Source organism: Gracilinanus agilis, chromosome 4, assembly GCF_016433145.1.
Source record: "Gracilinanus agilis isolate LMUSP501 chromosome 4, AgileGrace, whole genome shotgun sequence".
Lineage (NCBI taxonomy): Eukaryota > Metazoa > Chordata > Mammalia > Didelphimorphia > Didelphidae > Gracilinanus > Gracilinanus agilis.
The window spans coordinates 410,429,470-410,445,173 of NC_058133.1; the positions used below are offsets into that span (position 1 = coordinate 410,429,470).

General features: G+C 34.9%; 1 protein-coding gene across 1 annotated transcript in view; it reads left to right on the forward strand.

Moving 5' to 3' along the window:
* The window catches only part of UST (uronyl 2-sulfotransferase), a 402,158-nt gene that overhangs the window by 216,961 nt on the left and 169,493 nt on the right, over nucleotides 1-15,704 (forward strand). The window contains exon 3 of the mRNA XM_044671645.1: nucleotides 11,582-11,737. Coding sequence (XP_044527580.1) covers nucleotides 11,582-11,737 — 156 coding nt within the window. The remainder of the gene's footprint in view (nucleotides 1-11,581; nucleotides 11,738-15,704) is intronic.

Here is a 15,704-nt window from a genome sequence, read left to right on the forward strand (position 1 = left end):
TTCCTTCTATACCCTTAACCTTCATCTTAGAATCAATATTGTGTATTGGCTACAAGGCAGAAGCGTGGTAAGGACTAGGCATTGGGGTTTAAGTGACTTGCCCAGGATCACAGAGCTAGGAAGTGTCTGAGGCCAGATTTGAATCTAGGATCTCCAATCTCTAGGTCTGGCTCCTAATCCACTAAGCCACCTAGCTGTCCCAGAAGATATGCTTTAAAAAAATCCTCCAAATATTTCTGTGCCATATTTTCCATTTCAAAAGTATACACACATATACAAATGTGTGTGTATTTTTATATTGTTTAACACGACTGTTAAAATCACTTAGGAATACATACATAAGTAAATCTAACCCATGGATATCTTGTCAGTTATGTTTCTAGCACATTTAAATGCATAGGAAGTGTTTTCTTTTTCTCCCTCTGGCCCTCCAACATTCCCCTCCCTCTCCTTCCTCACACACCTGGTTCATCCTTGGACCATTCATCCTTGCTTCAAGGATACAGCTCTGCTTATGGCAGTCCCAAAAGAATGAGTGTGGGTAAAAACAAAATCTACATGTGTCTCTACAGCTTTGACTGCAGCAGTTCTTTGCTCACAAGGACGGAAAGTTATGATGGATGGATGGGTTGATGGCAATGAAAGGAACTCAGAATGATCCTTAAGGTCATGCTCCCAGGACTTCAAGCAGCTGCCATCACAGCTGGGGCTGTGGTTGTAAGAAGGCACAGGCAACTGCATGAGACACAATTCTGGAAGCTTTTCTGTTTCTCAATCGCTTGGTATCCTCTCATTCATGAAGGGGAGACCCATTTTGGTATTCATTTATGAACTGACAAACATTTATGGAGTATATACAGTGTACCTGATATTGCCCTAGGAGTCTGAAACCAAGTCCAAAGAAATGTTTTATTTGGTAGGATATCTCTACATCCCTCACACAGAACATGGCAAACAGGGAGATAATACAAAGGCAGAATATCCCAAATACTTACTACAAAGCCTGATTTATGTGGTAAAAGAATAGAGTGTTAATAGTTACTGGTAAACTCAAATCAGAATGTTTGGGAAACTTGGGGCTGGTAACCTGGTAGAATGTAATGTACCACTGGTCTTTGTACCAGAAGACTTGGATTCTAGTCCTGGTTCTGTTTCCTGATAACTGTGTGGCATAGGACAAGTCATTTCCGTTCTCTGGGCTCTATTTCTCCTTCTCTGAGATGAGGGGGGTTAGATGAGGTGATCACTAGATTATGTATTGGGAAAGCACTTAGCAAAGTACCAGGCACATAAAAATCATTTTGGCAATATTTGTTCCCTTCCTCCTTTCCACCCTGACTTTTCTTGTATCCATAGCATTGTATATAGGAGAGAAGGTAGCTATAAATTGACACTGCAGATTTAGCCATATATCATTTGGATAGTCTTGGAAACTTGCCTTGATCGTTATTAGGAGAGAAGGCTGTTGTTACGATACAGGTAATGGCGTCAACTGATAGCTTAAAAATAAACAACAGCCAACTGTATTGCATCAATGACTGTAAAAGAAATGGTTCAGAAGGAGTAATGGAAGCCATGAATGGACTGCCTATACATACATCGCCCCCTCTAAATTATGAAGCTACCAATCAATAATCAACACTTATCTTCCATTAGCATTATAACAAATCTACTTTGAGTTGCGCTGAAGGAATATAAATTGTTGAGTAGGATAGCTTCGGAAAAGGAAATGCTTTGACTTAAGACCCTTCACTTCTAGAGCAGACTTAAAAGGAAAGGAAAAAATTGCCCTACATAGAAATCCAGGCACATTTAATTTGATTTTGTTGTTCTTCAGTTGTTTTCAATCATATATAACTCTTCATGACCCCAAATGAGGTTTTCTTGGCAAATATACTGGACTGATTAGCCATTCCTTTTCCGGTTCATTTTACAGATGAAGAAATGAAGACATACAAGGTTAAGTGACTTGCCTGGGGTCTCACAGCCAATAAGTGTTTAAGACCAGATTTGAACTCAGAAAGATGAGTTTTCCTGACTCCAGACCCAGTGCTCTATCTTCTACACTACTTACTTACTCCAATTTAATTTGTAAAATTTAAGTAAAAATGCAAACATGTAAAAACAATTATAGATCCAGTAAATATGAAGTTAAGAACCTGGTGGGAAAATGTTATAGATAAAAGATTGGGGCATTTCTATGACTATTAGAGATAGGTAAAGGGTTAACTTCAAGTTAGGAGCACTGGGCTTCAAGTCTTGCCGTGGATACTTTTATACTAGATATATAGCTTTGGACAAATCACTTAATCTCTCAAAGCTACAAAAACATCTTCTACAGTTATGAGATATTGATATACTGCTGATCCCCATAGAAGAAAAGAGTTCCTATTTTGAGAGTTTCCTTAATGAAATCATAGTTCTATAATCCTTTCCCTAGAATCTCCCAGAATGCTAATAGGAAATATTTCCTGTTAGCAATTACCAGAATTTCCAATAGTCAGTTTCATTCACAGTGGCCAGTTGAATTGATTTAGCCCAATAAACATTTCTGATTCATACTTAGAATTAATTGAAAATGCTTCCATCAAGTCCCAATAAAAAATATGCCCTTTCAGGCAATTGTGTAATACAGTAGATAGAACTCTGTACCTGCAGGAATCAAGAAGACCTGAGTTCAAATATAGTCTCAGACATTTACAAGTCGTATTACCCTGGGCAAGTCATTTATCCTCTCTCAGTTTTCTCAACTGTAAAATGGGAATCATAATAGCATCTAACTCACAGAGTTGTTTTGAGGATCAAATGAGAAAATATTTATAAAATGCTTAGCACAGTACCTACCACACAAAATAAGATTAACAAATGTTTATTGACTTACTTCTACCAATACCCCTCAATTCTTATGTTCTCCCTCTGTTCATTATATCCAATTTATCTGGATAACTTGATTATACATATTTGTTTGTATAACTCCCCCATTAGACAGTGAGCACTTTGAGAGCAGGAACTGTTTTTTTTTTTTTATCTTTCTTTGTATCCCCAGCATTTAGCAGTCTCTGGCATATTTGTTGTTGTTAAGAGGTTTTTTATTCTTTGTGACTCCATTGGATTTTCTTGGCAAAGATACTGGAGTGGTCATTGTATAGATGAGGAAATTGAGGCAAACAGAATTAAGTGACTTCCCTAGGGTCATGCTGTTTATAAATGTCTGAGGCCATATTTGAACTCATGAAGATTCCTTCCTAATTCTAAGCCCAGTGCTCTACCCACTGTGCCAACTGTTTATTGACTGACTTAGTCCTATACTTATACTAACCTTATTAGAGATTCCACACTTCCTCTTTTTGGTATAATAGCTGCATTTTGGGAGGTCAGTGAAGTAGTTAAATGGGTCTTTACATCATTGTCCAAAAGGAAGCATCAGAATTTTACTCTAAGAGATCCACATCCCCTGGAACCTAATGTGAATTCTGAATTTAGAGAATATATATTGTGTCCTCAGTGCCACATCTGAGGTCTGACCCCAAGATTTAGTAGTAGAGATCGACAGTGCCAAAGCCATAACAGGTTTTCTCCATTTCTTTCTTTTTGTAAGAGCAATAAAGAAGGTTAAAGGGATTTACAGTAGATCTGCTACAGCCTGCCAGGCATATGTTCAGTGTTTGGTTGCCAGATTAAAAGAAATGAAGACTAAGTCACGCACAAACACTTTGAAATAGTCCTTTGGGATGGTCGAGCATCTCCAACTTCAGTTACTCCCTCCAGTTCTGCTTATGTACAGACAGTATGTGTTGGACATATGTAGCCCATAAATCAAGTTTTCCTGACTTGAAAATATCATGACTTTTGACATTCTAGGCACCAAACCAATTGAAACTTCAAGTTCTGTCAGTATGTTGCTGGAAATGATATTCTCTACCTTTAGGAGAATGTAAGCTCCTTGAGGGCAAGAACTATATCTATATCTATATTCTATATCCCTAGCACTTAACATAGAGCCTTTCACCTAGTAGGCATTTAATAAAATGTTCATTGAGTGAATGAATTTAATTTAATTAATGGATTTAATTTTTGTTGTATCTTATTTTGTTTCTGATTTTTAAATATATATAAATTTCTGTAAGAACTGTGAGATAATTACCACTGAAACTTTTTTTTAGATAATTTCTACCCCAATTTAATTTATAGTCCTGTATCTTTAAGTAAAAAACCCAAAAATACAAAAACAATTACAGATCCAGAAATTCTAAAGTTGAGAATCTGGTAGAAATATTTTATAGGAAAAGGATAAGGGCATTTCTATGACTATGTGAGAGGCAACATAAATAAAAAGTTGGCCTTAAGTCAAGAGGACATGACTTCAAGTCTTACTATTTTTGCCACTATTCTCCAGTTCACATGATTTTCCTTTTCATTTAAGTTGGAAGTTTTAACGAATCCATCTATTTTTTCATAATCTCCCCAGGTCATGTGGGAATTTAATCTTAAATGAATCTAGAAGTTATTTTCTGTTGAGTGTCTTAGAATTTCCAACAACCATAGCTTAATCATCACATCCTCAAAATGATTCCTGGCTCATTGTGAAAGCAGATTCTTTGTATGCAGATTCTGTTATCCTAAGCTGGATATTACTTCTCTGGGAATGGTATAATAAAGTTGCCTCACATTATGGTGATATGGATATTAGATCCCCTAAAATGGAATGAAATTAAATAAAGTTACAAGGCACCACATGGAGAAACATTTTAAAATATGCAAATGTTTTGAAGCTTCATCTTAGAGTCACGGGTTTTGAGGACAAGAAGGATCTTTAGTAAGTGAATTCATCTCCCTAATTTTTTACAGGCAAGGTGAAAAATAAAAACCTAAAAGGTGAAAAGACACTTGTCAAAGTTTCGGCCAGGTAATGACAGAGTTAATACTAAAAAGCAGAGCTCCTTACTTCTAATTCCAGTCTATTTCCTCCCTACCACCCTACCTCTTTTATAATGATGACCAAGAGGTATACTCTTCGGCATCACAAAATTCATTCAGAATCATCAAATAAAACATTCTTGAAATCATAGGAGCCTTGTTTTAAAAATAGAAGAGACCGAGAGATTACCTAGTACAAACCCTTCATTTTATAGTAAGCAACCTGAGACCCAGATGAATTATATGACTTGCCCAAGATCAAGAAAGTGCTATTCCATGAAATTATTTCTTGTCTAGTATGATCTTAATATCAAGCATATGTTTGAAAGTAGATCCAGTTTTTGTCTTTTTCTATATTTCCCCAGTGTTTAGCATAATACCTTCCACATTATAGGTGCTTAATGAATATTTATTGTCCTGGTTCAATTGGGTCATTTAATTCCTTGTAAAATGGTTATTCACATATAAATAGGAGGATCAGGGAATTGTTAGTATGCAATGGCAATTCAAATTTCAACATCCAGGGGGCAGCTGGGTAGCTCCAGTGAATTGAGAGCCAGGCCTAAAGACAGGAGGTCCTAGGTTCAAATCTGGCCTTAGACACTTCCTAGCTGTGTGACCCTGGGCAAGTCATTTGACCACCATTGCCTACCCTTACCACTCTTCTGCCTTGGAGCCAATACACAGTATTGACTCCAAGACGGAAGGTAAGGGTTTAAAAAAAAATTTCAACATCCTGGAATACCCTATGCTCTAACCATTCTAATTAAACAGTTTATTTTAATATATTGTCATACCTAGTATAAAACAAAATATATGAGGGATCCTGAACTGATCACAAATACCAAATTTTTGACTGATCACAAATATCAAATCAATTAATCAAAGATCAGTAGTTACCAGCATGCCCCTTTAGCTATCTCATCATTTCACATGGTAAACTGCAAGAAGGATAGTGGTAGGCTGACTTATTGGCAGTATTCTTCCTCATTTCCCCCATTTTCTTTTTCATCTTTCACCATTTCAATCCACCATTTCCATCAATTTCAAGCCTTTAGGCAAGAGACTAGTCTATACAAAAAGTTTGAGTCCTTTAGTGACATATAGTAGAGAGGCTTAGAAGTAGTCAAATCCTTTAATATCATCCACCCTAAGAAAAGTTGAAGTCATACATTAGGGAAATTTTGATTCAGGTCATATGGGATTTTCTTTAGGAAAGTCTTGAGAAATCTTATCCCTTTCAAACTAGGAAGAGACCACTGGAATGGAGATAATATCTGGTTATACTTTTTTTTTAGTTGCCATGAGTTTGTAAAGTCCTCTATTTATTTGGCATACTACAGAGACATAATTCTTAAGCTTCAAGGGGGTTGTGACATATGCAGGAATTACAAGACAGCTAACATAAAAACATGTTGTTCATATACTTCAAAGACCCTTGGATTTTACAAATTGTCCATAAGATGAAAACAACAGACACAATGCTCACTTAGCTATCATTGCCAAGAATGAAGAATCATCTGGTTGGAAGGAAAATGTATGTACTCCTCTAAAGAAGGGATGGGAAAGGGTTATGGGAGGTGTTGCTAACAGTGGATAGTGAATGAACATCAGAAGGCTATAAGCTGACCATGATTGGAATTTTAGGGTTGAAGTTTCTACCTATCTTTTGACAAGTGACGGATAAAGAAGAGAATTTCTAGCCTGACCTTGGGAAATGTTTCATCTTTTCAGAAACGTTAAGGATGGGTACTGTGTCTTGAACAAAAATTGGAAGCAAATTTGGGGTTTTATATACATTTTGCAACAACCAGATTCCCCTTTTAAAATTTTCTATTCCAATGGGAGAAGTTTAAAATAACTCCCAAGAGAGCTGTCCACTTTACTTTCACTAGATGCGGTGAATGGCAGAGAGTATATTTTTCTGCTTTCCTTTCCTTTAAGAATAAGAGCATCCAAGGATCCACTCTGAAATACTGTACTTGTTATAACTGAGAATATCACTTACTAGTAGAAAATGAGGCCTTTTTGTTACATATTTAACCGGGATGTTACTCATTGTAGAGCTCTCTAATGGGAGAGTAAAAGGTAACTCTGAACTGGATGGTAGGATTCAATCCAATTCAATGTAAACATTCACTATGATTTGATTAGCTCAACAAAGAAAAAAATGATTGAATATTTCCCTATGTGAGGGAATTAAAAATGTTCCCCCATTCACTAATGATAAAGGTTAAAAGGGGAATTCAAATAGATATTAGCAGTAAACAGAAACAAGTGAATAATTTCAGATCCGGAAGAGAAATGTGCCAGACTAAGAAAGAATATCATACTTTATGAGTTTTGTCCTTCCAGCCAAGGAGGCAATGCCAAGTGGAAGATGAAGAAGATTAAAAAGGGTGGTATCTAAAGCAAAATAATATATGTCCTACCTAAAGAGGGCTCATATATCCATTCTAGCAATAAAATTCTATGAGTTTCTAAGTTTCTAAACATCTTCAATGCATTATTCAAAACTGCCACATAGATTTAAGTTGGATAATTTGCTGATTTTTTTTTTGCTCATAATATGTATCTTTTTGACAAAATTGAAACATTTCAATGGTAATTTGTAGAAGGCTTATTTGTGTAATGATATTCATGACAAGGTATGAGGGGCAACTATAAGGTAATAAAATTGGTTTCTGTAACCACCCATGAAAACTAATCACATTGTTTTATAGTCATGTCATATATGTGTGTTGTTTATTCTTTATTCAGATGAATGATCTGAGCATATATTAGTATTTGAATGAAAATGGATTTTAAATTATGTCAGGATCTAAGGGGATAAAGTCTGATACAATGGAAAGAAAATGACTTCAGCGTGGGATGACTTACATTTGAGACCTGACTTGGTTGCATACTTAGCCTCAGTTTTCTCATCTATGAATGGGAGTTGAACTAGATGACCTTTAAGATCCCTCCTAACTCTAAATCTATGCTACTATTTTGAAAAAAGTTACAAATAATAATAGTAAATGACATTTATGCATATAAAATTCTTTTATTTATATGACCTAATTCCATCCTCTCAATTGTACACATAGGTGATACAGGAATTATTATTACAGTTTTACTGTTGAAGCCTAGAGAGACTCAGTGACTTGCCCAAAGTCATATGGCTTAAAATCATAATGCAAACCCAAGCCCTTCTTATGTTCAATTTACTTTGCATTAGTGTTATCTAATTTGAGATTAGTTTTCTGCGTATTTATGGTTTTTCATCCTACTTTATAGCTATAATTTTGTAGTACATCAAAGAAGGGCTGGTGCAGGAATTTGTGCACTTAGAAGCATATGCTTAAGGAGCAAATGTTCATAACTATCCAAAACAAAAAAAAATCCTATTTTAATTAAATGAGGATCACTTGAGTGTTTTATGATTAGTAGCTTCTTTAAATTAAGAAACTCCTGTTAAGTGATCAATAACATCTCTGTTCACCAGCAAAAGACAATAGGATTTGAAGCAATTATCTAAATCAGTGATGGGCAAACTATGGCCTGTGGGCCAGATTCGGGGGGTGGGGGTGGGGCTGAAATGTTCTATCCGGCTGTGAGACATTATTCCTAATCTGACAAATACAATGAAACTTCGAAAGAGTTGCCTTAGAAACAGACTGACAGATGAGCATTGCCTTTCCTTTGTCCTCTCTTTAAAAAGTTTGCCCATCACTGATCTAAATAATTAAGAATTAAATTCTGCTACTATAAGAATTTCACAGTTAATTTAGAAGAAATTGACTTTTTCACTTATATTTTCTAAGTAAAGCATCTAAATGATTTTGTTATTTATTTCAGTATATAAGTGAACATATAATATCTAAGAATAAAATGCTCATGCAAGTGGTAGTTTTATTATTGACTTAATACATAAAGATTTGATAAATTCTTTCCTTCTTTTCATTAATTACTATTCCAAAGTAGAAAGAATTAATTCAGTTTACCTATGTAACATTCAAAGAGAAGAGTTAGACTATCTTGGGACTGCAAGTATTGTATTCATATTAGCAGCTCACTTGATGAGAAACCATATATCATATACCTGGAAAGAGGTCATTGCTTTGTATGTTCTTAAGCCATAGGCAAAAATATTCATGTGCTTTTCTAAGTCCTAAACAATTCAACCTGTTTTCTTCATTCAGTTCAATTTGGAGCCTGCCCATTATCCCTTTACAATGCTTTGCGAATGCATATTCAGACATACATATGTACACACACACACACACACACGCACGCACACACGCACACACACACTAACACATAGAGCACCAAAGCTAGAGTCAAAGCTAGATATCAGTTCAAATTCAGGATTCAACATTTATTATGAGACCCTGTGGGCAAATCACTTAATATCTATCTGCTTCAGGTTCTTTAACCATAAAATGGGAATAATAATAGCACTGACCTTCCAGGGTTGTTCTGAAGATCAAAGGAGAAAATATTGGTAAAAATATTTAGCACATGAACTGGCACATGATAGAAGCTTAATAACTGTGTATTCCTTTTCCTTCTTTTTCCCTTCCCTAATGGACTAACTCAAGTAACAGTCTACTTTACTTTATGGCATAATCTGGGTAAAAGGTACAGTTCCTCCATTTGCTTTTTCCTTTGTGGAGTTAGACCAGTCTTTTTGAGTAGGCATGAACCACATTGAGGTGGTCCTGTATCACTCCAGAGATTGAATGCACTGATAATACTGAATATGATCTATTGCCATATGAGTGATTTAAACAAATCTGACACAAATAAGAATACATCAAAGAACCAAGCAAATCTTTGTACCACCAACAAGTACCAAAAATTGTGAGACTCAGCTATTTAGTCAAGGAAGTATGAGTCTTACTTTAAGCATTCTGAGGAGAGGCAAATGTTAACTGACTTTCCAAAATGTACATTATTAAATTATGTTTTTTATAGTTTATTATATATTTCTATATTTTCCATATTTTTAGTCTCTGGCCTATCAGTGGAGATAAGCTCAGCTCATTGATTCATAACTAGAAGTGACTAAAGGTCATCAGAAACTGTGGTCCTGAGAGTTTATGTAATTTGCTCAAAGTCATGTAGGTGGCAGAATGGAATTGGAACCTAAGTACTCATTCAAAATTCAGCCCAGTTTCTAAGATGTCATCATTATTCAGTTAGTCATTTATTCAATTACCACTCTGTACCTATTATGTACATAAAAAATGTGTACCTTTTTCATAACAGAATGTTTGAAACTGTGGAAGATATAAAATTTAGATAAAGAAAGACATCTATTTGGCACCTATCATGTAACAAAAACTTTACAAATACTATCTTGTTTGATCCTTACAGCAATTCTGGGCAGTAGGTGCTATTATAATCTCCAATTTATAGATGAGGAAATTGAGACATAAATTAAGTGACTTGCCCAGGGCTACTCTTTTAATAAGTGTCTGAGGTCAGCTTCGAACTCAGACCTTCTTGACTTAAGACCCAGCACTATGTCTACTGTACCACCCAGCTCTAAAGACTTCAAAGGGCTTGTAGTTTAGTAGGGGGGATATGACACATATACAGCATATGATAGATAATACACAATGTTCCATTGAAAGTTTCCAAAAAATGTTTCATAAGTGATTGGAGAGGCAAGGTTATTATCAAGAGAGTTACAGATAGTCAAGGTTTTCATGGAAGTGATTTGACTTGTACTTTAAAGGATGAAAAGGAATTCAGTGAATAGAGAGGAAAAAGAAGAACATTCCAAACACTCATCATGACCAAATCTGTGTAGAAGAAAAATGATTCTGGCACCAGTACAAAAAGCAAATGAGAGGAGAAAGAAAATTAAAGCAGGAAGAGCCATTGGAAGGCTATTGTAGTAATCAAGATAGGTGTAATGAGGGACAATACAAAGTTGGAGACAGAGTGAATAGAGAAGAAAAGTGATCCTTTGGATGAGACCTAGCCAGCTGCTTCCTTCTATAAAATTTCCTCCAGGCTGAGCTCTTAGAATTGAAGTAGATTATTTATTACTGAATGGAGGTTAGGGAACAGGCAGAGTTTCGTGAGGAATATGGAAAGATTTAAATCTGGTAATGAACACTTCCAATATAACTTCTTAACCTACCAAAATTATAATCACTAAATCATGCATTTCCACATTGAATCCCTCCTTGCTGAAGAACTCATGAAGAAATTCATGACCAGTGTAAGAAATTTAATAAAAAATTGCCAGTCTAATATAAATACATGTATGCTTAAATGAGTTTAAACATATGTATATGTAGAGAAAATGTACCTGGGCAAGTCATTTAATTGTTTGCCTCAGTTTCCTAATCTGTAAAATGAGCTTGAGAAGGAATGACAAACCACTCCAATATCTTTGCCAAGAAAACCCCAAAAGGGATCACAAAGAGTCATAGATGACTGAAACAACAGCAATAATAACAGCATATACACACATGAGAAAACATGACAGAAATGACATACACACATGCATTTTTATCCTCTATAACATTTTCTTGGATAATATAAATAGACTCAACAGTATTGCCTCCTGACTTACCAAAACTGTTACTGTGAATCTGATGAAAACACAAAGCCCATTCTCAGTTTTTTTTTTTCTATATTAACTCCTTTCTTGTTTTCTTCCCAGGTTCTTCCTTTCCCAAGCCAAGTGGTATATAATAGAGTTGGAAAGTGTGGGAGTCGTACTGTAGTCTTACTTTTAAGGATCTTGTCAGAGAAACATGGATTCAACTTGGTTACATCAGACATTCATAACAAAACGAGACTGACCAAAAATGAACAAGTAAGTTGATCTTTTCCTTAGTTAAATTCTATTTTGCTTCATTTTTTTCATTCACATAATTGACATGTGTATTTAAAGAATAGTCTATGGCTTACCAGTCCTGTATGGCAGAATTCTAATTTGGTTCTGTATATTTTCAAGGATATGTAAGGAAATCGAAGCAAAGAATTCTTCAGGTTTTTTTTAAGAGGAAGGTTTTCCTGAAGAGTTCCTTCTTTAGTTTTTGATTCAGGGAACTATGGAGAGTTCGTCTAGATATGACAAAGTTTTGGGTCAAAAGACCTGAGTTCCAGGTCTAACTCTGACATTTCTTTGATGTGTTACTTTCAGAAAAATCTGTTAACCTTTCTGGTTTCCAGTTTCCTCATCTGTAAAATAAAGATAATAAAACTTACAACATTAACCTCACAGTGTTGTCATTGAAATTGATAACAAAACTCATATAAAGTGTTTTATTAACCATAAAAGACTATGTAAATATATGCTGAGGCAGCTAGATGGCACAGTGGATAGAGTCCCAAACCTGAAATCAAGAACACTCATCTTTGTAAATTCAATTTTGGCCTCATACACTTGAGCAACATTTGCCTCAATTTCCTCATCTGTATAATAAGCTGGAAAAAGTAATGGCAAATCACTCCTATGTCTTTGGCCAAGAAAACCCTAGATGGGGTCACAAAGAGTCAGATACTACTGAAACAATTCAATAACAACAACAAAATGTATGCTAATTAAATAATTTACGGAAAATAAAGAGTCGAGTCAATCAAGAAGTATTTATTGTTTGCCCTGTATTAGGCATTTTCTATAAGCACATATTGTATGAGAATATGTAATATATAAATATAATATGGCATGGTTATAGCAGTTGTTGAACATTTTGTTCTAATATTCAATACTTTGTGTCCTGCTAATCAACCACATATCTATAGGTATGATGAAAAGAAAAACTCTTTTTCTTTCCTTTGGTCAGACACGTACCTGAATGAAAAGGACAATTAGGTTAACTCTACTGTGTTCCATTACAAATCTACTAGGAGAGAAAGTTCATTATATTTTGGAAAAATTGGACGGTTTGGTGAGAGCACGCCTTATTACTACTGCCATTCTATTTATCTGTTTGACCAAGCCAATCACAGAAAGTATGTTAGGGCCATAGCCACCCAGAGAGCCATGCAACGGTGCTTTTCATGAACCTGTAGAGAGATCATCTGATAGCAATCTTTCTCGAGTTCTCTGTGGACAGAACACTCAGTTAGGTATTTTGAAGATTAAACAAATGGAGAGAAACTCTGATGTTACATTTTATAGAACTGCATTTTCAAAGTCAGCCCCAAAGAAGATATTCCTTTCTCCTAGTATGCTTTGCTAAGAAGCATTAAGTGAGCAGTGATAGCTGGATTATATGGTCCATGTTTTCATCATTAGGGCACATTTGAGATCCGTGCTCAGAACCATGAATTTTGTACTCATTGTTACTTGGAGACTGCAAAAGTCATTTCATTGAATCGTTATAATTCTGAGAGCAGCCAGGTAGATTCTTTCCTAAGACAATATGGTCATCAAGAGTATTTGTGGTACGTATGATCTATCATGTGATTCTATGGGTATATGATTGGGGGTTTGGGTTTTAAAAGATCACTATATTACAAATAGGAAGAATATGGAAATGGGTTTTGAGCAATAATACATGTATAACCCAGTGGAATTGCTTGTCATCTCTGAGCATGGGGAGGGAACAGTGGAGGGAGAGAACATAAATCATGTAACCATGGGAAAATACTCTAAATAAATTTAAAATGTTTTTAATTGAAAAAAGAAAAAAGTTTTTGTTATAAATTATTGCATTTTGCTTCTTCCCAAGCTAAATGATCAAAATGCCTTTGAAAATATTAATAGTCTGTCATTTCGGAGAGACAGGAGAAGGAGGGAGGGAGAGAACATGGATCCCAAAAATGTCAGAAAATTATCATTAAAAATTATATCTACATGTAATTAAAAGATAACTCTTAAGATTAAAGACTTTTTCTCACAGCTAGTATATTAGTTTTCTTCCTTCTTTAGGTTTTTGTTATGTGGTCATTTGTAGTTCTATTTAAATTCATATCTACATATAAATGAGGAAAATATAATAATTTTTAAAAAAAGAAAACATATATAGAAAAGTTTTTGCCCATGTGATATCTCTACTAAAATTTAGCAAAATACTTAAATGTCATGTTCATACCTTAGACCAGGGAAATAATAAGAACAACATTTTCTTTGATTTTTAAGAAATATTTATTTCTAAAATAAATGTATCTACACAAAGATGTATCAGGTTCTCTTGACTATTTGACCTGACAGATGAAGGCTAATGAATTTATCCTAGTGATTCCATTTTAACAGCCTAATTTAAAAGTACTATAAATATGGAGCATATGTAATTGAAATTTATTTTATTGTTACTCACAATTTCATTATAATTTGCTTCTAAAGCTTGAGGTTTGTTTGGTAGCTATGCGTTCGGCTCAGCAATATTCAGGGACTGCAGAACAATCCATTATGCTTTGCAGTGGGCTGACCCTTTGTAAAACAGCACCTAGTTATTGCCTCCAAAGCTGAAAAGAGATGTCAAGAACATGGAGAAAGCAGCAAAGGTAATTAAAGGGTTGGAAAATGAGATGTCCAAGAAAAGTTAAAGGTCTGGAACAGAGAAAGCTGAGGGAAAACAAATAACAATTTGCAAGTATAGCATGGATCTTTTTACACAGACAGTGATGACCAGCTGTTCTCCATTTCCTCTGAGGACTAAAGAAGGGGAAGTAAAAATAAAATTAAATTGACAGTATGAGGGACATGACTTGGATGGGAAATTAACTTAAACCAGGGGGGTTGTTAAATACTAGACAGGGCTAAGAAGGTGGTTTTCTAAAAAAGGTAGGTTAGATTTTCATCGGTTTGAGATGTTTTAGGTTTGTCTATCTAGAGTCTAGGAAGAATGACCAAATATTCTCTTAAGGCTTTTTTTTCCAGTCCTGTGATTCTGTGATATATATGTATGCATATAATTATATATATATATGTATATGTTTATATATACAAAAGTGTGTGTGTGTGTAAACATGCACACGTATATATACTCATATACTATGTAACTCATATGAGTCTGATTTTTAACTTGGCATAACTTCTCCTACATATTTATTTTAAAATCTCAGTAAATTACAAAGCAAATTATAAAAACTGTAGGAACTAACAATAAAATGGGAAATATATATATACAAAATGTCAATTACAAAAGAGAAAGATAAGGGGAGCTGCTCCTAAATGGCAGGAGAGCTATATATATGGCACTTCAGTACAGGACAGCTAATCTCAAGGGAGGGGGGATAGGTTAGGGAGTAGGTGGTGGAAAGAGTTAGAGGAAGGTCACAAGAAGCCAAATGGAAGCCTTAAATGATTTATTTCATGTCCTTATTAGAGAGCCTCTCCTTGGTCATGTGTATAGACATCTATTTCTTGTAAGATAAAGGCAAAAAACAAACACTCAACAACAACAAAACCAAATAGAAAAATTGCAATTTTAACCTAAAGTGGGCAGAGGAAACTAATTTTTTATAGAAATGTATACGTTTTCTGCTCATGTATGAAATAATTAAGATGTATTTGGCTTTTTTAGCCTGTGAAGGGGGGGGGGGGGTATTACAAGTGGCATGGCCTAAGTTCCTCTATAATTGTTGGCAAATATTCTTGCTAAAATGTTTTGAGTGAATGATTTAGCACTTTCAAAGTGTAATATCACTTCAGTTCTTCATTAAGGCTGTATCAAATCCAGTCCTCCATTACTCACTAGTAGACAACTACCATTAAGAAGAAAATGGTATTTCATTTTAAAAATATAGTTAATGGACCAGTATACTGAAAAGATCATTAAAGGGAGAGAAAGGAGTAAAAGAGGTGAAATGTTAGCAGGATGGTAAAATTC